Here is a 24,430-nt window from a genome sequence, read left to right as displayed (position 1 = left end):
TGGGAGTCGGAGCAGCTCAGCACTGACTGCCGTATTGGAGGTGTCATAGGTAAGGAAGTGGAGTTTGCAGGCTCTAAATGTGTGAGCATGATTGGGGGACAGAGCTCTGTCTTGAGGTGATGGAGAGCAGCCAAACACGTTGGTTGTGGTATGTGGTATGTTGGCTCCTCAGACCCAGCACCGGTGAAGAGCTGCTGAATGGTGGAAACACTGAGACTATAAATACACAGTATCCAGCAGCAGTGGCAGGTACACACTTTACAATTCTACCACGCACCACTTAAACAGCCAGGAGGTGGGCACTCACAGAATGGAAGGGTTGTGCCGCAAAAGGACCAGGTGAACGTGGAGTGGAGGGCTGGTGGCAGTGGGGGCAGAATGGCAAACCCTGTCGAAATTTTTTGTTTGCCACAGCGTTGATACTTCTGTGTTCTTGCAGGGAAGGTTGAGGCTCGGGTGGCGTCTGACGAGGTGCCGCAGTTCCCGCAGGGTTAAGATGACACTGCACCCGGCATCCGGCAAAGTTCACCTCTAGTCTATGAGTGTTTTAAATGATTCATGCTACCGGTGGTTTTCCAGGCAGGGATGGAGCACACACTCTGTGGTGAAGGTTTATTGCATGGTCTCCAAGTATAGCAACCGTAACTTATTTACAACCTGCTTTCCTGCAGCTGTCGCAAAAATGGCACAACTCACTGCACCAGATGTGACACTGACACCAGTGTCGGTTTCATGACACCATGTACTGGTATTGTCTGTCTACCTGTGTTCAGTTACAGCAAACTGAATTATTAAGAGCCTTAGTTAGGTTGAAACCATAGACTGGTTAAAAAAGTGGACATAGCCAACTTGATGTCACCCATTGGTCTGTACACTCCTATTTTGAAACCTCTTGGCATCTTAGCCATGTTGTTTTAGAACTTGACTTAACAGTATTTGTGGGGAGTAACTCTATTCTGATTCAGCGCTGTCATGGTAACCTGTTAAACACAAGGTTGCTACATTCTAAAGCAAACCCAGTTTTATCTATTTTAATCTGCCTGGGACAGTTTGGGACCACGTAAAACTAGCAATTGAGACCATGAATTCATTAGGAAAATGTTAGCTGAGGGAACTAAGACCAGTTTGCAATGGAATCATACACAACTTCATGTGTAACAGTGCAACACTAGTGCAGTGTCCTTTCAAATCCTGCTGGATCAGAACACGCTCCTTGCTGATGTGAGGTGTGAATGAGCACATGCCCGAACATGAAAGAAAATACGATGTAATAATAGAGTCTTCGCCTGAAGTAACTTAAGGCTCAGGCCCTAATTACACACAGATGATAGAAATAACAAGCGAAGTCGCCTACTCAACAGTAAACAACTGTTCTTTTCTCGTTCATTCTTTTCTGCATTGAGGAATAAAAAAGATATACATCCTTAAGTGGATGTACTTTATGATGGGATAACAGTTGGGATTTGAATGGGAATGTTTACTCCAAATATGAGTGCCTTATCCTTAGGGGCATCTCACCATGGCCACTGGCTCAGAACATATGAGACAAAGTGGTTTTGCTCCCCATGGAAAGCATGCGACACTGCAAACTTCAAAAAAGTACTCTTACAATGTACCTTAATAACTAATAACTTGTTGGAGCTGTTCTGCTATTTTCACAATCTACTTTTCTATTTTTAGGGCAGGTGTCCTGATTATCTCCAACCCTGGTGTTTCAAATTCCTCTTGCACAGGACAAAGCAGGTCATTGAACACCAGTTAACCCAAAATGTATTACTCTTAAACATACTGTAGATCCAGATAGCAAAAATTTCTAGTTTGACATTTGGCCTTCTCTTTCCTGCCAGGAGTCTTTGCTTGGACTACGCTAATCTCCAACCGTCTTCAGCACGTCTTTTTAATTTTAATGACTGTATCTTTCACAGTTGTGATGCTTATGGTGAGTAAACCCACACACAGACACACAGAAACACCTGCTAAACCAGAATTCGTCAGAACTGTTTCCCCTACACAGTAGAGTCTCTAATATCACAAGAATGGCCACACTCACGCAAAGGAGGAGAAACAATGCCAGCAATTCACTGTCCCAGCTGGTGTTAAATCAAGTGACAGGTCATATGACTTTTTCATCAACGTTGAGACAATCTATCTTAAATTTCCAATCAGAAGATTCGCCCTACTACTGGCCATTAGCAAGGTTTACAGCACCACCACATTGACTTCACTAGTCAGTCTCAAAAGCTACATCCACTTTTTTGTACAGTCTATGATCTAAACCCTCTTAACATTACTGACGCCAAGTAAAACAGAAACAATAAAAGCTCTGCTTTATTTGTGAGGCTCCTCTTTTGATACAATAATTCAATACCCATAAAACAAGACAGACATACGAACAAAAGACAAGACAGCTACTATTTAAGGCATATATTTACAGTTTGCTGTAAATCTCTAGAGCTAACAAGGACCATGCTCTCTGTACATAAAATTATCAAAATAGTTTACACACAGGCAGACATTACATACATGCTCAAAAGAAGTTAATATTCAGCAGCGAAAACAATTGTGGAATTAAAAGCACACTTTAATTTCTGGTTGAAGCAAACATGAGAAACAGGATCTTGTCCACTTGGGTAATCACGGATTTATCCTGGGCAGGTTGTTGTCGTGGAGCTACAGACGCTGTACATATCCTTAACAAAAAGTAATTTACTTTGAATGGTGTTCACATGGTTACAGAACTTCTCTCCCTCGGGGTATGGAACAGATATCCTCATGCAGAGGAGTTTTTCTCAGCTGGGCAAGAAGATGAATGATTATCACACAACAGGTTGAGTATTGTGTTACATACATTAAAACAGGCTTGTTTCACATCTGTCTTCTGTGTTTCCTTAGAAAATGGCAGATGGACCAGAGCAAACAAAGCATTTCACCTTGAAGAGTAATCAGGATTGACCAACAGATTAAAAGATTTGATCATTCTCCTAAGACCTGTTGACCTGACTTTATTTCCCCCTTAAAAAAGTTTTTTTTTTTTTTTTTATAGATCACATATACAGTTCTGATTGTTGAGCAGCCTATTCTGGTATATTTTATAAAAATATTTTAGGAATACCTTAAAAAATATCTTGTAAATGCTGTAATGTTAAAAATAAAGAACTGAGGAGGCACATGATCCTGGACGGAAAGTGCTTTGTTTGCTCAAATATATTCATCCATTCTTTAGAGACATTAAAAGGTACTAAAAACAAAATTGACACTTTTTAATGCTCAATAAGATATTTCCATAGCTTCATTTTAATACTGCAATAACATTTACATTTTGGCCGAATCCACACTCAATAATTGATAAAAATCACCAAAGTTTCAGGCTCACTTTGTCTTCAGGACATGGTGGGATGAAGAGAAGTGCACATAAAATACAAATCATCTTTCTGTGGAATAAATTCAGAATGGAAATGACACCGAAAACGTTTTAAAAGTCCAACAAATAAAGAAAATCAGCTTTTTTATATCAACTTCTCATGGCAACAGGATAAGACCATCACTCATGGATGGACACAGAAACGTACAACATATACTTGAAGAATTTTTTTTTTCCAAATTTCAATAACATAAAGGGGTTTCCCCGTCTTTCAGCAAAAAAAAAAAAAAAATTAAACCCTCAGCTGTGCATTGGTATCTCAAGGAGAGTCTACAACAGCAGTGAGTCACTGGTGTGTCAGAGTTCCTGTGGTTCCTCGTGTAGGTCCCAGATTTTGTCATGCTCAAGCATATTTGGCACGCATTCATTTCATAAATTGATATAATAGTTACAAAGTTAGGCTGATGTAACTTTTATGTAAATACACAAATCTGTCACAAAAATGTAGAGCTCAGACCCGTACATGAACATCACCCTCTGGTGGCGATTACACTCTCAAACAACCCAGATTTAAAAAAAACAAAACAAACAAAAAACAATTATACACAATATTAATAATAAGAGATAATAGAGCTTTCAGATATTCATTATTTTGACAGAAATCTATCTTATATGATGGACAGGAGGTTTTATAGTATTTCATTTTGATTATGCAATGATTAAATGATAATAATGATGATGAATATCGTCAGTGAGGATGATGTATAGCTCTATGGTGCAAACCAGGTTGCTGGCCATTTTTTTTAATGATCTCACGGTTTTTCTTGCAGTCTGACCTCCATGTGCTTCATATGATCTTACATTTTGGAAAAGTACACAGAAAAAAGAAATTGCAGTGTGTCAACTCATTTTCCAAACAGCTGATGAGAAATCCAGTAGTGGCGGAGTGCGTCGTAGCTACAGATACGACGTAGTCTTAGCCACATTCAACATACAGTGCTACAGCAGTCAACTCTTCAGTCACACGCAATTAAACTATTTCACTTCGTCTCTGACCAAATTACTATCTTCTGTCTGATGTTTAAGTAATTCTTTTTTGATTTTCTAGAGTGTGTTGACATTTCAGCAAATACACATAGCCCATTCCAAGTCTTGACAAATCTGATTAGAGGATCAATATCACTTTTCAGGATTAGCAGTTAGCATGACGACCAGCCTTTGTCCAATGATAACAAACACTGCCTCTTCTAAAGCAGAATAATTAACATTTCATGTCTAATTTTTTTTTTTTAGAAAACCTCATGTTAAAACAAAATACTGCAGTTTGTGTGAGCTGGACTTTATCTTAGCCGAGAAGTAGTAACTCCTTGTGTTTACGCTAGTTGCCTCGTAACTGCTCTGAAGTAAACCCTCCACATAATTACAAGTAGCCTCTTTTACACTTTGGTTTTGTGCCTTTGCCACACACACACACACACACACAAAAACCCCAATACATCATGATAATTATTCAGCTTTAAAAGCATCTGTACTCTGGTTTTGTTAACTTTAGACAGAGGCAGACTAGCTAACAGGCTTCATGCTAAGTTCTATGCTATGCTAACCACCAACATGAGATTGGTCATCTCATCTGAGTAAGACAATGCATTTATCAAAATGTATCTCAAATATATTTGTTGTACAGACATCCTCTTTAAATACAACATGGTGTAAGACAATCGAGAGTTGGCACATTTTTTTTTTCAAACACAACTTCAAGTATACTTGAAGTAAAAAATACTGACTAAAGCCCCTTGCAACGTCACCAAAACAGGTGGTGATTTTTTTTTTTTTTTTAAAACAGGCCGCTCTCATAAACAGCAGTGACAATGTTTCTCCAGCTTAAACATGAAAGGCACAGTGAGAAAATTTTATTTTAAATGGATCCCTATAAATAAAGTTTGTTTATACAGTAAACACAGAGCCAGCCCTTTTATTTAACAACCCATTCCTTTTCAGGAACTTAAAAGTTGTGATCTCGACTCTTGGCTCCTCGTCGTGCAGATTACACCAGCGGAATCAATCGTGCCTGTGGCCAGTATTTAATGACTTCACTAACACCTGTGTGAGTTACGCTCGCAGCATAAACACTGACTGTCTTAGGTGTGAAAAACACGAGATAACATCGATACTGAGCAGGTAATGACAGCGGCACCCTCCTTGAACTCAAGTCGAATGAGGTTACATGGGTGGTTTTTCATGTTGAACCAGATGAATGCAATTATTTCAAATTTTGACAGTTATTATGTGGTAATGAGGCTGTTATCACTGGTTTAAGTGGTGATAATGTTACTGCATTGTAATGAAGATAATTCACAGATTTCAACAAGAATATATATATATATATTTTTTAAATGACCATAAAATCACAAGTAACAATATTCTAAGAAATCGGATGAACACTTGCTTATTTCAGTATCAAACACCGCCACTTTAAAAGTTAAACAAATAATAAAATTGAATGCTTTAATGGTTCAATGGTCACCGACTGTATGGCACAATAAATGTGAGTTTAAACATAGAGTCTGACAATCAACATAAACAGCCAACCTTTTTTTAAAAAACAAAACAAAAAACTTTTAGAAATAAAATCATAGTATGAGGGTTGAAAAGTCAACATCATACCTGAAATTATAAGACTGCTGATTCACGCAACAAAACAGGCGATTAAATACATTAAGCCCACAGCTCTAAAGACTACTATTTAAACCTCAGACATCACACACTGGTCTGATTTAGTTGGACAAAACAATAATTCACCTATTATTGCAAAAATGTAAACATCCTTCCAATGGATCATGACAATATTTCTGCAAATACACCCACAAATGCCAGTATTTGGACAAATTAAAAGGGCTTTTTGTCATAGAAATACATTCTTTTTTTCTTCTTCTTCTTTTAATGTGATGAGATGCAAAATAAAAAGGGCAACTTCTGATTTGGGATTTTAAAGACTTCTGTGTTGCGTGTACATCCAAAATGTATATGTATAAAATGACACGGTCAAAAAAAAAAATCAACCAAATTTGACCTGAAGAACACTTGCGGCTTGAATTTTGAACTTAATGACTGCTTTTCTTCTGTATTTTCGATTCAGTTAGAAGAAAGCTCACCATGGTAGTGACTTGCTTATCACAAGGTAGCCACACCCAAAAGGACTCAGAGGGGAAATATTGTAGTACATGTATTGTACCATGGTGCTAGATTAAGTGAGAAGTTGGTTGGAAGCTGACTCCTTTTTAATGTCGCCTTCCTCTGGTCATTAGGAACAATGCAGGCACTTCCACTTTGGCTTCACATTTCAGACATGGAGGTTCTGTCTACTTCCTTTATTGTGGTTTAGAAGGCATTCAGCACAGGTAATTGTTGGATTAATTACTTTATCAGCACTAATTCTGAAAATGAGATACTCATATTGGTGATTATTGAAGCAAAATAGCCTAATGTACACTGATTCTATGCTTCTCTATCATTGACTATTGCCTACCTCAGGGTTTGGAACTCTGACTAACACCTTACGTTTGTGGTACCAAAGTGGATATTTTCATCACTAGACTGCTAATGATGACATGATTTAATGGACTTGTATCACCTGCTATTTAAACAGTTCTTAAACTTGTGATTTCAATTAGTTTATGTAATCAAAGTTGAACAAAGTTTTGGTTACATCACACGAGAGTTGTTTGTGTTGTTTTTTTGGCAGAGCTTACTGGAAAAAGTGTTGTCATTCACTTCCAAGCAAGGACCATAAAGTTACGCAAATTTGAAAAAAAATGCTTTTGGTTTGTAATTGAATGAATCTGCTCCAGTACATTGACTCACACGACACAGAAGCCGAAACAAAAACAAAAATTCCCCATAAAAATGATGAAATCTGTTTTTGTGATTCCTATTCATCTCTCAGATTAGAAATAAAAGCTACATGTCATAGTACATCTGTATTTGTATGCTTGTACGTGGGTAGTGCTTCCTCTGTCAGCTGATAGTAGGGTGACCAGGTGTCCCACATATTGAGACAATTTTCCTCATTTTTACTGGTTCAAGTTTTGAAAAGTCAAACGACGACAGGACTAACACTTTTCTGAGATCTCGCTTTGATCAAACGGGTGTGGGGAAAGAGGAGCAGGCTGTCATCATGTGGCTATATTTGATGTCCATTATTACGTGGAGCACGCGGGTTGATTAAACCGCGTCCGTCTTTGCAGCCTACGCAACGCCCAATGAAGAGGAGTGTGAGTCACCACAAAGTCACAAGCCATGCAGACTCAGACAGATGGAAACAACCACAAATGCAGCTTCAACAGAACTGGAAAAATACTGGTGGAAGTTGATTCTCAGGAGATATTTTTCAATTTCACACAGTGACAGCAACAAGGTTGCCTGGTGTATTTTGTTTGAAAAATTTTAGATAACCTCTCAGCGCTGGTATCATGTCCCACGTTTGGTTTGTTGGGATCTGGTCACCCTTAGCTGCAATGTTCAAAAGGACGTTTGCACCGGTGGGGCTTGTTTATACTTCTAAACAGCCATTCTGACAGGGAAACAATCTTGAAAAAAAAAAAAATACTGGCCAAATAAAACATTCTCTCAAAGGTTACATTTCTACTGCTCAGAAATAATCTCAGGAAAACACGACAATGCTACTTATAGCTAACAATATGGTCAAAGATCTGACATCGCATAGGTTCAAACACACAAGTTTTCATTTTGACAAGTACTCGTAGCTTACATGGGCTACTGTTAGTATGTACATGTAGCAGCATAAAACCACCCTACTGTGATTATCAGACTACAACATTACAATTCTTATATCTCACTCCAAAATGGCTGTTGATGTAGATGAGGTGGAATGTGCAGATTCTTTTTTTTTTTTTTTTTTTTAAATTTCAATTTCTGTCTTTAAAAAGTTGAATTCTGTTTTGTTTTTTGTGTCCCTACTGTTTGCAATTAGGTTTTGGCACTTAAAATATAAATACAGTCTCTCTCTCTCTCTCTCTCTCTCTCTCTCTCTCTCTCTCTCGCTCTAATAGAACTAACCACAGTTATAATAACAATATCCAGTATCCAGTGATAATTTGAGGTGAAACTTTGGTCTCCATATTACCAACTGGATTACAAAAACGCTGGTCATCACATGGAGAAAAAAAAAAGTACAATTAAAAAATAATAATAAATAAATAAATAAATATGTAACTAAAAGAGTTGATAAATAGCCTTAAAATTTTTCACTGCATAAAGTCGCAACATACTTGATTAACCCTTTAAAACGGACCAGTCACACCTGATAACAGACAAATTATAGAATCAGCACATCTTATGTGAGGTTATAGCTTAATGCCACTCTCTTTGAGGTTATTGGTGATGTCTCCATCAAAACATTTAAATAAATCTTATCTACAGTACGGACCAAGAATGTCCATGAAATATTTGGCCCCCTGCTTTTGGTAAAATGACACGGTCAAACCTGTGGCTCCAGCCAAGTGGGAGTAGAAACAAAGAGCATTTTCAGTGGCCCAGGGTCAAAAGTGCAAATTGACGAGTGTAAACCGTGCGAGCATCCCGCAGGTCTGCAATGCAGGAGGTGTAATCGAGGATGATATGCTACTTATTCAATTGCTGCATGTGGATAAGAGGGAACCGAGGCTCATTAAATCCATGTGTGCTACTTTCCCCTTCGGCTAAGTAAAATTCCCCATATAGTTACCATCTGTTCCATTCCTTTCATTTTTACATTAACATGACTGGATGAAACTATCCAAAAAAAACCATGATTAATACAATTCCATAGGATTGTGTGCAAAATGCTCTTCTTCTAGCCACAATATTAGAACTAGGTGCTTGTGATGAGGTATGAACACTGGCCAGTGTCTTCCAAAGAGCTTCCTTTCATGCCAACACTCTCCACACTCTTTGCAATGAGCGTCACACACTTGACTCTCATAGTAATTTTTCAAAAAAAAAAAAAAAAATACATGGATGTAGCCAACTGCCAACTTTAGAGTATAAGTGTGTGATTGGAACAATAAGGTTTGAATGGAAATGGGTTTAAGAATGCAAATTTGTTTAAATAGTATGGCAATGACTGCGTCCACTGAAAACCGAGGCCTCAGCTTCAAGTCCTAGCTAAGCATAAAATCATTTCTAGATGGTTTTATGCTTATAAATATATCCAGCAAACAGTATTTGCAGTTGGAACTGCAGAATTATGGAGATAGCTTCACAACACATACCTAATAAATAACACAGAATAAAATGGCAAATTCTCCTTAGAGATTTCTCATTTCCTTTTATATGCACAGGTAGGTGTCAGTAGGTTTCTAATTAGGTACCTGTACTGTATTAGTCAGCCCGACAGTTGAATGGATGGATGACAGTGAAGGGTCCAGTGTGCTAAAATGAGGATGAGCCTTCCTCTGTCTTCATCTTTCCTCTTCAGTTTGAGCGTCATTTACAGAGGCAGGTCTGTGCTGTTGTGGCGAGTCTTTCTGGAAGTCCCATCATCCCTGGGCAGAGCTTTTTGCAGGTTAGACATGGCAGCGGTCTTCTTTAGGTCAATAACTGCGTAGCATTCACTGCGCCGTGGTGCCTGCTGGCCACATTTTTTGGGTGGTAGGCGCTGGTGCTGTGGCTGGGACTGGGCACCCCCGCTGCTGAGGGCTTGGCAGGGAGGTTCTCCCTCTAGGTCCACCTGGATGTAGTTCAGCTGCCGCGATGGAGGCATGTGGCCATGCTCACAGCCTCCAACCCCTGACCTCGATCGTCTGCGGAAATCAAAGCTGAATATTCGACCCCCTCGGTCTGGCTGACATGACCGTGGATGCGGGGGGCAGGTGTGTCGGAGCCGCGGCGGCTGGACCTGCTCTGTGTTGACATAGTTCTGAAGGGCATCTCTGTGAATGCCCCGACCATCCTGGTGGTACCCATTGGTTGTCCCAGGGCCTTCTGAGAACTCATACTCATCAAAGTCTTCCTCTTCTTCTTCATAATCCTCCTCATCCTGTTCATCATCTTCTTCTTCCTGCTCGTCATCCCGCTGCAGAGCGCTGTACTCCCACACCGGCGGAAGAGAGGGCAAGTTCTCATAGTTAAGCAGAGCTGTCCGACGGTGACCTCCGCCCATACCTCTCTCGCAGGGATACCCCTGCGGAGGTAGAGATGACGGCCCGTGTGTGTGCGAGTGCAGGAGGGAGTGGGAGTGACTATCTCCAGTGCTGCTACTGCTGCTGGACCCGACAGACTGGGACACGGTGCTGGGACTCAGCCGCTGCTTCCGGCTGCTCCTCAGGCCGTTGATGTTCTCATAAGTGAGTTCGGTGCTCTGGCAGCAGTCTGGGTGCTCGTGGCAGGGGTGCCGATGTGCATGGTGATGGAAATGATGATAGGAGTGAGAGTTGCACATGTGCATAGACGGCTCGTCTCCTTCCGTCTCTGAGCCGGTTGCACCCTCTACTGGCTGAAGGCTGTGAGGACTGTGGCCATGTCTCTCCCTCTCTCGTTCCCTCTCCCTTTCCAGTAGATGGCGCTGTGCTGGAGTGGGGCCCAGCATGAATTTTACCTCCTGTGAGGACGGCTGTAAGAACACCTGAGGATCTTTATGCTCCTCAAGGGGACAGCACCGCAGGTTGGACTGTGGATTTCCTTGGCCCCCGATGGGCATGGCTCCCCGTGTGGTCTCAGGAAATGGACTGGGCCGCACCTCAGGTAGGGAGTGCACACAGTGACGCATAGCCAGATCCCCCTCCATACTAACAGTGTTTACATAAGTGTGGGTCTAGTAAGACAATAAAAACAAGGTTAGATTGTGAACAGACACACTGACAAATAAGGAGACGTCAGCATGGCTGATTCTCACCTGGTCTTCCAAACCCATGAGGCTGTGTCCATGATCATCAGCTAGAGAGGGTTGGGAGGAGTCGCCCCTAATGGGATAACCGGGGTATCCGTTAGGAAAAGCCTGCACTGGGAATGCTGGAGCTGTAAGCACATTTATATGATTATATTAACACAGCAATTACGAATTGTAATGTGGCATTTGAATTTGTGACCGCATGAATGAATGAAAGTCTGATTTCAATGAGACAGAAAAGGATTAAAAAGGCATCAAGAACTTCCAGTGAGTATACTTCAATTGATGAATTTTGAAGTTATCTTGTTAACTGGTCATTTCAGAGAGACTATAAACCGCACAAACAAAATTTGAGTTCTATTCAATAGTTCTGTCAACAACGACACAACACCAACAACAAAACCACGCACAATCCAGTGGATTTTTAGCGGATCTACAGAAGGGATCTGCTGGTACAATACCTTAAAGACCATTGATAGCATGTTCAATTACTCTTAGAAAATAATAATAAATTATCTACCATATCTGACTAATCACACAAATTCAAAATAATAGGTTACATAACTATGCACAACATTTAAGCTATTTGAATTCCTCACATTCTCCTCCCTCTCAAACTTCTTTTATTTCATCATTCTAATGATCCTTATGCACATTCCAAATATTAGGCACAAGCATATTGAGGGATCAGAGATTTGTCATTAACATCACAGCATTGAGAAGTCACATGACATCGAGTCTAATTCAGATCTCACAGATTCAATTGCGATTTAGGTGGATGTGTGAAGCAGAGGGTGTCTTGGCGCCACCTGGTGTTAATTTTATACCTCTACATCTCAACTCAAATTAAATCGTCTACAAAATTTGTTATGTTGCATTTAATCAAAAATGAAATCGACAGAACTGACTGAGTGTGTGTGTGTGTGTTTTTGTGTACTTGGTTTTTGTTATCTTTTGGAGACCTTTTCTGATATAAACACTAACCTTATCAGGACCCCTTGTCCTCGTGGGGACCAAAGACTGGTCCGAATGCAGCAGAACTTAATTTATGAACACCTGGTCAAAGTTATAGTGAAGGTGTAAATTGCAGTTAGCTTGAGGTTGAGGTTAGGCATCAATTGGTTAGGGTTAGGATTAAGTTTAGGGCTGAGGTTAGGATATTCACATGAATGGAAGTCAATGGAATGTCCTAATAAGGATAGCAATGCAAACCTGTGTGTGTGTGTGTGTGTGTGTGTGTGTGTGTGTGTGTGTGTGTGTGTGTGTGTGTGTGTGTGCGCGTGTGACTCACTGTTGGGAGTCTGTGGCGTGCGAGACATTTCCATCTCTGGTGTGTGACCACTGCGAGTCATCATCATGGACTCTTCCATCACGTTGATGCTGTTACATTGCATCAGCTCCTGGAGCAGATTGAAGATCTCCTCTGCCCGAGAACACTTGAATGCAAAGATTCCTAATCATGCGAGCAACAGAACAACAACATTAGACTTCAAGTTCACACATTTTCATTTTGTCCTCACAAAAAAATAAAAAATAAAACAACAGTCCTTTACAACAATATGTTCCTTAAGAAAAACAATCAGAACTAGCTGGTCCTGGTTGACTGCCCCATCTAACAGTAAAAACACCTCATGCTTCAGTGTGTAACACTTGTATGAATAAAAAAAAGGAAAACTAGAACCATTCATCATCACTCAGCAGGGATGTTGTGTTTATCCAGATGCATACACTCTAATTTACTCTACGTCCTTCCGACTTTAAAAAGGAATTTAATTCAAAGATGTGGATGGAAAAAAGATTTTTTTGCAAACTCATCCTTTTCCCCCTCAAGATGTGACTGAGATGGCGCTGAATGATGGAAGGAAAAGGGTTTTGCAGAACATATGCTACCACACTGAAGCTGACCATTGACCTTTTGAAAAGACAACGCCATCATTTCTTGCTTTTGGATGCAGTGTATGAAAGTTTGACACTGTAATTTCCTTGTGCAGCTTGTGCAACGAAAATAAAGGCATTCTATTCTTAACTCTTGACTTATCGCCAAAAAATGTCTTTCTGTGCAGTCATAGTGACCTTGACCTTTGACCAAAAAAACTGATGCCAAGTGAACGCGTCTGATTCGGAAGAAACTCCCACAAGACACGACTGAGATATCGCAGTCCCGACAACAAGCCCCAAAACAGCCTTCAGCTGCAACCGTCACTACAGCGAAGGCACAAGAATCACTCCTTTTTTGCTTTACCACATTTATGACAGAGTGATGACGAAATGTTTTGTTTTGACTCATGTAATCGTAAAATCACGGGCGTTAATAATAAAAGGAATGATGGTTCAATCAGGCTTTAGCGTCACGGTTCTGGCAACACAAATATATATACACACAAATAATTAACGCACAACATATGAATCGAATATATCAGTGTGTGTGTATTTTTCGCATATAGTTATGAAAAATATCAGCTCAGGAATATCTAAGTGGTGTTGTGGCTCTTGCATTTCAGCATTTATTTTATGTGGAGGGTCGTGGAATTCTCTAATATTTGTAAATCTCGCTTTGTGCCTCGGATTGCTGACCGACAAAAAGTTTATGTCCAGAGGCGCGACGGCTCACTTAAGAGTCATTTCCTGTATCTCTGTGCTTGTGTGTCTCACTCTTGTGGTATACAAGACATTTCCTGAAATCTCAACAGGGTGTTTGTTCCTTGTGATAAAGTAAAACGGATCTGATAACGAAGTAACCCAAAAAGGTCCTGAAATAAGACATTTTAAAAAGAAGCCCCTTTATCTCTTACATCTTAGAGGATACTTCAGTGATTCTGTCATGTTTTAAGCGTCCTGGGATTCTTTTTTGCTCAAAAGTAGAAAAATTAACCAAGTCTTACTAGTCATGACATAAACTATCAAGGCCTTGTTCAGACCCGGCATCAACATGTGTCCTGAGGGATAGGTTCCAAAGCAGACAGCTCTAAGTTCTGATGTGAACGCATTTAGGACATGTTTAGATCAGATCCACATTCTCTTAAGCTTGATTTGTAGTTGTGTGTTTAACCTACGTGGACCCATCACCCTCGCATAAACATGTGACCCACATCTGGCTGGACCGCACTGCAATTACACCACCAAAACACTAGTTGGCAGTGAGGCTTCTGTGTTGGGTTTCTCTCACATCTGAGCCAAAAAGTGCTAAACAACAGTTATGATTACTGAATTAAATAAAATGCTGAAAAGAGCTCAAACCAGAGAAGGTGGTGTGGAAATGAGCATGTTGAGATTCACGGTCAGTGTGATGTCACCAGGTGGAGCGGTCACAGCTGTTGCTACACTAACATGACGTGTAGTTCCATTTGTTTTTAAAAAGTTGCATATTAGGCTGCAACTTGGCTATCTGTGTGTCCAACAACTTGGGTGGTTTGCTTTAAAGGGAACATGCCAAGGAACAGGATTAGTTTGATTTCTCCCATGAATAGAGGGTGGTGCAGTGGTGCAGTGGTTAGCACTGTCGCCTCACAGGGTTCGAGCCCCAGCTCCAGTATGGGTTCTTCCTGTGTGGAGTCTGCATGTTCTCTCTGGTACTCCAGCCTCCTCCCACAGTCCAAAGACATCAAGAGGGGACGAGGCTGATTGATACTGTAAACTGACCGTCGGTGTGACTGTGAGTGTGAATGGTTGTCTGTCTCTATGGTCCTGTGATGGACTGGTGACCTGTCCAGGGTGAACCCTGCCTCTCATCGGAGGCAGCTGGGATAGGCTCCAGCCCCCCCTGCGATCCTTAACAGGATAAGTGATAGAAAATGGACGGATGGATTCTGACATGTAAAGGATGAAGGTGTTTACTTGCATACAGAGAGAGGAAGTGACATCCAATCACACACGGTGAATCTATGAGGGTTGTGATAAGGTATTTTGAAGCCAGTCGTGAATTCACGTATTTTTAGATGAAAACTCCTGATCGGATCACTCAGGACGCACCTTAACACCACAGCTCTTTTGGGTCTTTGTTATTTTTTGTAGCGTAACTAAAGAAGAGAAGCAGGGGAAGTGTCACTCACCCTGCCCAGTCTGACAGCGGCGCCCACTCTCGAAAGAAAACAGGTTGGAGTCATAACCGTAGCGTCGCAGGCAGAGATACGGCCACCTGATGGCGTCTCTCTTACGTGTGTGAAGAATGAGCTCGGTCTGCGTGAGCTCCATGATCCCCGAGCCCAGCTCGTTGCCTTCATCATCCACATTGGTGACCTGGGATGGAAAAAAACAAAAACAAAACGCAGACAAGAGGAGTGATGAGATATCCTCAAATACAATCACAGTATTATAACTACACAAACCTGAATGTTGTTAAAAGTTGTACTAACCTTGAATTTGGTGAGATGGTTGTCTCGGATGGGGTCTCTGTACAGACAGCTCCAACAGCTCCCCATAGCTTCAGCAGGCCAGCTGAAACCTGCCAGGCACGAAGCAAACATCGTCAGCCATGACCGCATCGACTACATCCTTCACGCCAACACACACATGCAGTATTCTTACTCAGTCCAGGCCATCAGTGTGAGGGGATTCACGTCTCAGTCCCAGGATCTTCTACTGGGCGTCGTTGTTGTCGCAAGCCAGTTAGTTTGCTGGACTGACATCTTCAAGACAAGCATGACGTTCTCCATCCTGAAAAACATCATTCAGGTTCGGACGATACATCAATCAGCCCGAGGTTCCATTCAGATTAATACACTGTTTCAGCAGAAATGAACTCGGTCTTGCCAGGCCTGTTGCATTTCATGGACTTCTGTAAACACTTAACCAGGTTGATCCTCATTTACTTCTTTTCATCTAAATAGAGATAAGAAGGGAGTTCATTTTTTTGTGCTGGTCTAAAATTAATTTGAATTAACTACAGCCCAACAATACCTAAAAGTTATCTGTAACATAAAACTATTCAGTAGCAAAGTCACAGCAACTGCATTGTCTGTCCTCATAACATATGTGTATGCAATTATGAAAAATAGTCTGTATGTTGTTTTTCCTTGATGAAGACCATGAGAGGCGGTTAAGGAAGCGCTGATTCTAACAGGTTCCTATTCTCGGACTAGATCCAAAGATGCTCGCTCTCTGGACCTTCGGTAGGGTAAGTCTGGGTATCCAGGTGGAGGCAGTGGCAGATACACGGAATTTAAAAGGTGTAAATGTACATCCTTGACTTCATTAACAAACTCCGTACTTCAAACGGTACCAACTAAAGTACGTAGGTATTACAAATTCACAATATATCTACCGGTGCAAGACTTTGGCGTCTGATATCACACCTGACAGACAGAAACCATGTAGCATCATTCCTGCGGGCTGTTCATGACTGGCAGTCAGGAAAACGTTCCAACTGAATACGGGGTTCAGTTCAGAGTTTTAAAAAGCTGAAACTGGCAATGCGAACTGCAATATTTGTGACGCAAAAAGCAAAGTTGGCAATAGCAGCACACACATTGAGAAGTTTAGACCACTAAGATTACATAATTGTTATCACAGAGAAAGTAGAATAACACCAAAAGAGGAGTTTTTTTATATCTACGAAATAAAGTTACATAACACCCTAATTATTCAAATAGAATAATAGGCCAGATACATTGTAATTACGGCAAGTAAGTGGAAACCACAAGCTAGCAGCAGGGTTCATATATATTCTTATCAATATAGATCCATAAATTTCCATCAATTTGACTTTCCACTCCTGTGAGGAACGTTTTCATAACCATAAAAACAACTTCCGTTCAACATAAACGGAAATCCATGCCAAAATCAGTACATATTCAATAACTTAAACCGGGATGCACAGTAATATACTTTGGAAACATTTAATAAGACAGATTTAACCAGTAAACGATATCAACCGATGACGTTAATATTTCTATTAAAAATAGTTTTTTTGTACTATTCACATTTGATGTCCACTGAAGAGCACATGTAAACAATGAGATTATGAAAAAAGTGATGTTTTTCTTATATTTCAGCTTAAAAGATGATATATCCTATATTTATTGTTTTTTTTCCCTCATCATTGATGATGAGGAGAGACGAGCAAATATGAAGATCTGCATTAAACTGATACAGATATATTTTAACAAATGACCAATAATGATAACATTCTGGTATTATGGTGCATTCCTAAATCAATATCAACCAAAGCGGTTCTTCTCAGAAGACCTTACCTGACCCACTCCTATTTTGTAAAACGAAATTTCCATCACTGCTCTAAATTTTTCTGGTTTTAGTAATGATTTTTAACAAACTTTTGCAGTCTTGGAAATACCTATTTTCAAATTCCATGACTGTTCCGGGTTTTCCAAGCCTACACGAACCCTGTAAAAGTCAGTACACGCCACGGATGTTTCCTACTGGAAACAGACAAAAACAATTACACACATCTATGCCTAAATATTACACTGACCAGACATAACACAATAATCTATTCCTTCCTGATGGGGGGCTCACATCTGCAACGGTGATCACCCCGTGGATTCTGCTCTGTTAGTGCTCCGTGTCCCCCTCACACAGGCTGGAAACACCGCCGCAGTGTGTGCGCTCTAACCTGGGCCTCCACATCTGACTGGAGCTGCCAGGCTGGAGTCCACACACACTCACAGCTGCCTCGCATCAACGCGAGCAGGCGACAGGGCTAAGCTACACTTGTCATTCAGCCAGTGCTTGAATGGGCTTCCCTCCATCGCAGCTATTTACAGCAGAAAAATCACAGCCCTTTTTTGCTCAATAAGCCGACGCGGAGCTCCCAGAGCAAGCCGCCAGCGAGGCTCGGTTCACGGCATCAGCGTGCAGGCAGGCTCGCTACCATGTAACAGCACGGTGACACTACAGACGCAGAGCAGCACGGCTCAATGACCATTTGTTCTCATTGGTGTGAGGATACAATAGCACATAGCAGTCAACGGGTAAGTGGAGAACGACAGCGATGGTCTGCTACTCACATGTCTGGCACGGATTATTTTTTTATCAACCTCTAATGCGAGATAAACGCCGAGACAGCGGGGAGGTGTCGGCGGCGGCGGCGGCTGGTAGCAGGATGTGGCACTTGCTCGGCAGAGACGCGAATAAAAGATGCAGTGAGAGCAGTAAAATGTTGTTATTTCCCCCCCCCACCCCCCCCTGTAACGCCCCCCTACTGCAGCACGGGCCTCTGCCTGTATGACATTTCCCAAGCAGCTGGGGTGAGAGTTCACAGCCAGACAACGAGGCTGAGGGAACGACAAGAAGGTAAGGAACGCTGGAGGACCGGAGAGGAAAGGTGTGCCTGGCTGACTGGGAGGAGGAGGAGGAGGAGGAGGAGGGGCGAAAACCCATCGTCCGCGGAGGAAGCAGCATCCCTCTGGTTGTTGGTCTGTTTTGGTTTTTGTATGTGTGGAGGCAGATTTAAACTCTACCTCTCATGACTACTCAGTTAAATCTTTTGCTGAGGATTTATTTAGAGACTTTGACACCAGAAGTTTGTTAGTTACCTGATATCAATGATGGAAGGTGTTTTTGCTCAAGTCTCTATTTACACTCAAGGGGACTTTGTATTTTTCCTCCACTATTTGTCTGAATTATCACAAAGATAGAAGATCAGCCAAACCTGATATGGATGATGTTCAAATTATGACGCCCTCCAGTCAAAAGAGCTGCACAGTTACTTTAACACAGTCCTGGGCAAATACTCATACATGAATCACCGTAACTGATACACATTATTTTAGAAATTTAATTGAAATCATAATTTGGCCTTGGCTAATGGCAGAATGTGTTTCAAAACATCATGTTATACTGCTGCGGCGATATCCCAGCATACAAATTCAAAATCACACCACTATCCTTTTCATATAGCTTTCAATAGAAATGAGAATAAAGGCGCAAGAATGATGATTCTGACTGATATTGTGAATAAGTGAATGCTAACAAGCACGAAAAGATTCAAACATTCTAGAGTGTGTGCTTTAACTCGTGATTCTTGAGTGAACTCGAGACCTTGACCTTTGACCGCTAAGAATTTTCAGGCCATCCTTGAGTCCCTGTGGTTGTTTGTCCTATATTTGAAGAAACGTCCTCATGTTGCACTTGAGATATTGTGTTCATGTGAGATGTCGGTGACCTTTGACCCTCTGATAGCTTTTCAGTTCAACCTTGAATTCCAGTGGACTTTTTTGGCAAATTTAAAAGTGTCCCCTCATGACGCTCCTTAGACATTGCGTTTACAATGATGGAACAAATGTCTCATGCATTTGAGGTGACAGCAACCTAGACCTTTGACCTATGACAGCCAAAATGTATTCACTTCAATGTTGAGATCTGTTGGACATTTGAGCCTAATTTGAAAGCTAAAGTATCCACCCAAGTAATGAGAACCTCATTTCTGCATCATAATTTGAAAGGTGAGGGTCTCCATTTACCAGCAGATTACGTTCCAATTCTTGTCTATGGTCATGAGGTTTTAGTGTTGAATGGAAAAAAAGAGAACGAAAGTACAGGCCTCTGAAATCAGTTTCCTCTGAACAGTGGCAGGAAAGGGCCACTGTGAGGGTCCAGATATCCACAGGGAGACTGGTGGAAGTTCCACCCAGTTACTCGCTATTATTTCTTTAAATGTAGAATTTGGAGGTAAAATGAATAAGAATGTGTTTCATATTTCACACTCCAAATCAACAGGGGGCAGCATATTACCAGAAATAAATGATAAATGGACCTCCACATACAGCAGCTCTGAGAAGGCATGCAAGTCAACTGGAAGTCAATTTGTCCCCGTAAGAAACTCTCAGTGCCAAATATGGTAAAAGGTTTAACCTTTTGTGGTGTGTTTTTGAGGGACCGTGTCAATGGTGTTGTAGCAACCATGTGTCCTGTTTCTGGGTCTTGCTCCATGCACATACTCTGCACATCTGGATGGCAAAATGATCCAAATTCACCTCCCACCCATTAGCCTGCAAGCTAGCAAATGGTTCTTCTTTCCATTTGTATCTAAATGCAGTTCCTTGCATGAAAGAGCAGAAGCATCCATGTAGCCTGCTGATTGATGGAAAAAAAAAGTTAGTGGAAATGAAGTGTTACACATCTTCTACAGAGCAGTGAGAGGCTGCAGACCCACTCCAGGTCTGCTGCTGGAGCACTGATGAGCATAGGAACCCCACGCAGACACCAAGGAACATGTAAACAATAGTGCTAACCACTGAGCCAGCTTTCACCAATACAGTCACCACTCATTTGCTCGCTGATCGGCTCAGGTCCGTGTTTAGCACCATATATGGATTTGCTAAGAAGATTTAATGTGAAATTTACTTCCAGGAGTGGGAGGTCACCTTGGAGCTCCACAGAACTGGACCTCTTTTAAGAGATTGGTTTATTTTAATACGTGACAGCACTTTTTCCCCCTTAAATATAAAGAGGAAAAGCAAATGCAAAGAGGGTGCAAGGCTGCTGATCAAACTAGCTATGCTAACTGTGAGAGCAGGTGGGATTTTGAGCGGAGGGCAGCGCCGTAAACAGAGTTGAGGGAACTATCTTGTCGTCTGTCTCATCTTTGATGTCTGTGTTTTGTAAGCGATGGGGAAATGTCAAACTGGCCCAACAGGAAGCAAGAAGACGTTGGTTTTTGGGGGGGGTTTGACCTCTGCACAGCGTTAGCACTGTAGAACGTTTTATACTAGCTTACACAAACACAACCTGCTGTCAGTTCTCTGTTTGCTTGGTCCTGACGACCAATCGTTGCTAAGCACGCCCGCAAGCTGCCTCCCCATGCTCGGCTGTGTTTGGCCCAGGGAGGGTCTCTCCGTCTGAGGAGTGTTCCTCTGACCGCCGCGATAAGAGCCCTGCCCGTTTCACACTCTTATATCTCAATATTACAGCCTGTATGCTTTATTCTGTTGTAGGTGTGCGTTTGCTTTAGCACCCACGAGCCGCTGTAGACAGAAGCTGACGGCGGGGCTGGAGGTAAGTGAGGACACGGCTTAAACTTCACTTGCTCTTGAAGTGCGTCAGAATGTTTTCTGCGTGAAAAGAAAGCTGTTTGATTACAATATTAACATATTTTGTCTGAACTAACTTTTTTTATTCGATTGACGTGCACTTGCCTGACCATAATTTGATGTTCGTGATGATTTGTCTTATATTTTGATTATCAGCTTTCTGCCCGAATTCAGTCTTTCGTAATCGTGTCCGCAGTACTTTCATGTGAATTGATTTGCTGTGAAATACCAACTTAGAATTGTAACACTTCTAAATACTCTTGTCTGAAACAGTGCAACCAATATTATGTTTTATGGCAAAAACCATTAGTAAAAAAACAAAACAAAAAAACAACCCATATAATCCCAGAATTAGAAAAGAATATTGTCCACTTAACTTTAAATGAAATTAAATCCATATGTCAAACGAGATTTTTTTTAAATCATTATTAATTAAAAAGTGTTTCTCATTGCCACAATAAAACTCAATCATAAAGATAAAGAAAACCAAGAGGCTGAGTGGCGTTTCAGTGTTGTGCAACAGAGGGCAGCATTGACCGGCTGACACGTGTTCGTATGCTGCAGAAGGTTTAGTTGAGCTGCAGATGATTTGAAAGCTTATGAAACTACTGCTGATACTATTAGCTTCTGTGCTATGTCACACCGATCTAACTTCAACCATACAATCCTCATACAAAGGAAGCCGACGTGCCAGTAAACTTTTGCTGGTTTGGTGTACCAAACTGGTTTGGATGATCACTTTTGTCCTCCTCATATTTAGAACATGTGGCTTCCTCTGGTTGGAATGACTGCCCTGCCACACTTGGGAGGCCTCTATGGTGGTTACATTACACGTAAAGAGGTGAAGACCTGGTACCCAACTCTGCAAAAACCATCATGGCGGCCACCAAATGCAGCATTCCCAGTAGTGTGGACCTGCCTGTATACCAGCATGGGGTAAGAACCATTGTAAACATACCTTGGGAAGCACCATCCTTATCTTTATTGTTCTAAGTGTCATATTGCCTCACAGGTATGGCTCCTACCTGGTGTGGAAAGAGCTGGGAGGTTTCACTGAGGATGCACTGGTGCCCCTGGGACTCTATGGGTTACAACTAGCTCTGAACTGGGCCTGGACTCCTATTTTCTTTGGTGCACACAAGCTAAAGTGGGTAAGTTTAACACGCACATAAGTATTTCTTTATCAGAACATTTCATCTGCATGACTTGGTGGTGACTGTGGGATTCAGAAAAATGCCAGCTATGCCGTATTAGCTTGAAGCTAATGGAGACCAACTTCTTAAAAACAGCAAAAATGTACAGATTGTCCAATTAAGAACTCAAACATATGATGTAAATTACTACATGTCTTCTTGTGTTTGTGGGTTATCTATCATACAGGATAATGTCTTTTTAGAGTTCGTAAACTGACATTTTAGACAGTTTTGCTGTTGTTGGTCGTCAGTCTTAATTAGCTTCAAGCTGAAAAGTAAATATTCTTATAAAGAAATGCTAGCGAGGAAAATGTCTTTGTGAGTTCAAGACAAAGGTGAGTTGTTGAATGGTGAGTTATACTTTTTAAGTTAAGTATCATTTTAAATTGAGAGAAGAACTGGAAAGATAATAGCCAGGCTACATTGGATGCCTGCGTAAGTCTGACACCTTCTGTCTTCCCAATTAGGCCTTCATGGAAATTGTGCTGCTAACCGGGACTGTTGGCGCCACCATGGTGTCTTGGTATCCCATTAGCCGCACTGCAACCCTGCTCATGGCGCCCTACCTGTCCTGGCTGTGCCTGGCCACCTCCCTCAACTACCGCATATGGAGGGACAACCCTGAAACAAAAGAGGAGTAGGAGACAGTTAAGAAACAAAGTACATGACCCTTTTCAAATGTGGTTCAGTAAGTCTAGTTTAGACGTGTTCTTCTGACCTGAATCACGATGAAGGTAATTGTGATAAAACACTCAGTTTGAGTACAGGCATATGGTTTCGATCCCCGCTGATTGATTAGATCGCTATATTTTTTTATGTCGGTGATTAATATTTGTTTATGAGTTGGCTGGCGTTCAAAAACTATTAAGAGATGCTGCTTGAGTTCATTTAGTGAGTGTTGTCATGGTTTATCCGGCAACATTTCAATGCTTTGCACCAGTGAATGCCAGGGATGCATCGTCAACATGACCCATTGTTCATCAACGCCATATCTCTGATGTCCTTAAAATTGGCTCCAACATCCACCAGGACTCAAAGATGAACTGAAAAGATTTTTGTGGTCAAAGGTCAAAGAGCAAGGCCATTGTCAGCTCACATGTATGGGGATATCTGTCCTATGCTCCTTATCTGCAGAACGCATTGAGCTTATTTTTGTTCAAATTTCTCTTGTATGTCCACTGGGACTTGAGGATGAACTGAACAGATGTTGGTGGCCAAAGGTCAAGGTAACTTTTACTGTCACGCACATAAACGTCACATCTCTGGAAGGCCTTGAGAGTTCCTAAAATTTTGGAAGCGAAGGTCAAAATTTATGTCGCCTCACATGAATGCAATTTCTCTTGAATGCCTGGAGGGAGGCCCTCTAAATATGGGACACATTGATAAGCTCAAAAAAAAAATTGTAGGTCAAAGGTGAAGCTCACTATGACAGAAACATACAATGCCATGTGGTGTTCTTAGTTTCACATCACTACTTGTTCACGTGTTGGCAAGCGTGGAAAAACCGATGGGGGGGGGGGGGGAATACTGCTTGAAATAATTCAACAACGTTGTCATGGTTTACCCAGTGGCATGTTTTTAGATCTGTTTGTACGACACCTGAGCGACTGACGTCTAACTGTAGAATACGCTGCTTTTGCTTTGTGGGGTTTTTCTGCTTCATTAACAGTTGCAGTTTTCTTGAATAAAAGTGCAAGACCAGTGTATCATCAGTTCCTGAATATTCATGTTAGATATATAAGAGAAAGCATTATCACCTGGGTGTGATCTACAGAAATAATCCCGGTGTGTGCGGAGTGTTAAGCTGCACTTGCCTTTGTATGAAGAATGTGCCATCTATGCTGAATGATGAATAAAGTTTGAGTCTGTCAATTCTGATCCAAACTGTGAAATTTACCTTTAATGTCATGTGGGGTTGCATCTAACGCAAAGCACAAACTCCTTTTGAGGGGAAAGCGCAAATAATTAAAGAAATATTTTCTGTTTAATATTTTACAGCTTCTGC

At 41.3% G+C, this 24,430-nt stretch overlaps 2 protein-coding genes across 2 annotated transcripts; one reads left to right on the top strand and one right to left on the bottom strand.

The window, feature by feature from the left end:
* Positions 1-1,670: 1,670 nt before the first annotated feature.
* frs3 (fibroblast growth factor receptor substrate 3) lies at positions 1,671-18,369 on the bottom strand. The gene is made up of 7 exons (XM_086199491.1): positions 18,209-18,369; positions 15,771-15,899; positions 15,599-15,687; positions 15,296-15,482; positions 12,538-12,699; positions 11,253-11,374; positions 1,671-11,171 (listed from the first exon to the last, which is right to left on the bottom strand). The coding sequence occupies exons 3-7, from the start codon at positions 15,662-15,664 to the stop codon at positions 9,849-9,851; spliced, it is 1,860 nt and encodes a 619-aa protein (XP_086055617.1). The 5' UTR covers positions 15,665-15,687; positions 15,771-15,899; positions 18,209-18,369; the 3' UTR covers positions 1,671-9,848.
* A 2,459-nt stretch (positions 18,370-20,828) lies between these two features.
* On the top strand, positions 20,829-24,297 carry tspo (translocator protein). The gene is made up of 4 exons (XM_086199488.1): positions 20,829-21,197; positions 21,993-22,168; positions 22,245-22,383; positions 22,893-24,297. Exons 2-4 carry the CDS (start codon positions 21,996-21,998, stop codon positions 23,064-23,066), a joined length of 486 nt encoding a protein of 161 aa, XP_086055614.1. The 5' UTR covers positions 20,829-21,197; positions 21,993-21,995; the 3' UTR covers positions 23,067-24,297.
* The last annotated feature ends 133 nt before the right edge of the window (positions 24,298-24,430 follow it).

Source organism: Aulostomus chinensis, chromosome 3, assembly GCF_037954235.1.
Source record: "Aulostomus chinensis isolate RoL2024-O1b breed Wild chromosome 3, RoL_Achi_v1.0, whole genome shotgun sequence".
Taxonomy (NCBI): domain Eukaryota; kingdom Metazoa; phylum Chordata; class Actinopteri; order Syngnathiformes; family Aulostomidae; genus Aulostomus; species Aulostomus chinensis.
This window is presented reverse-complemented; position numbering and strand designations above follow the sequence as displayed.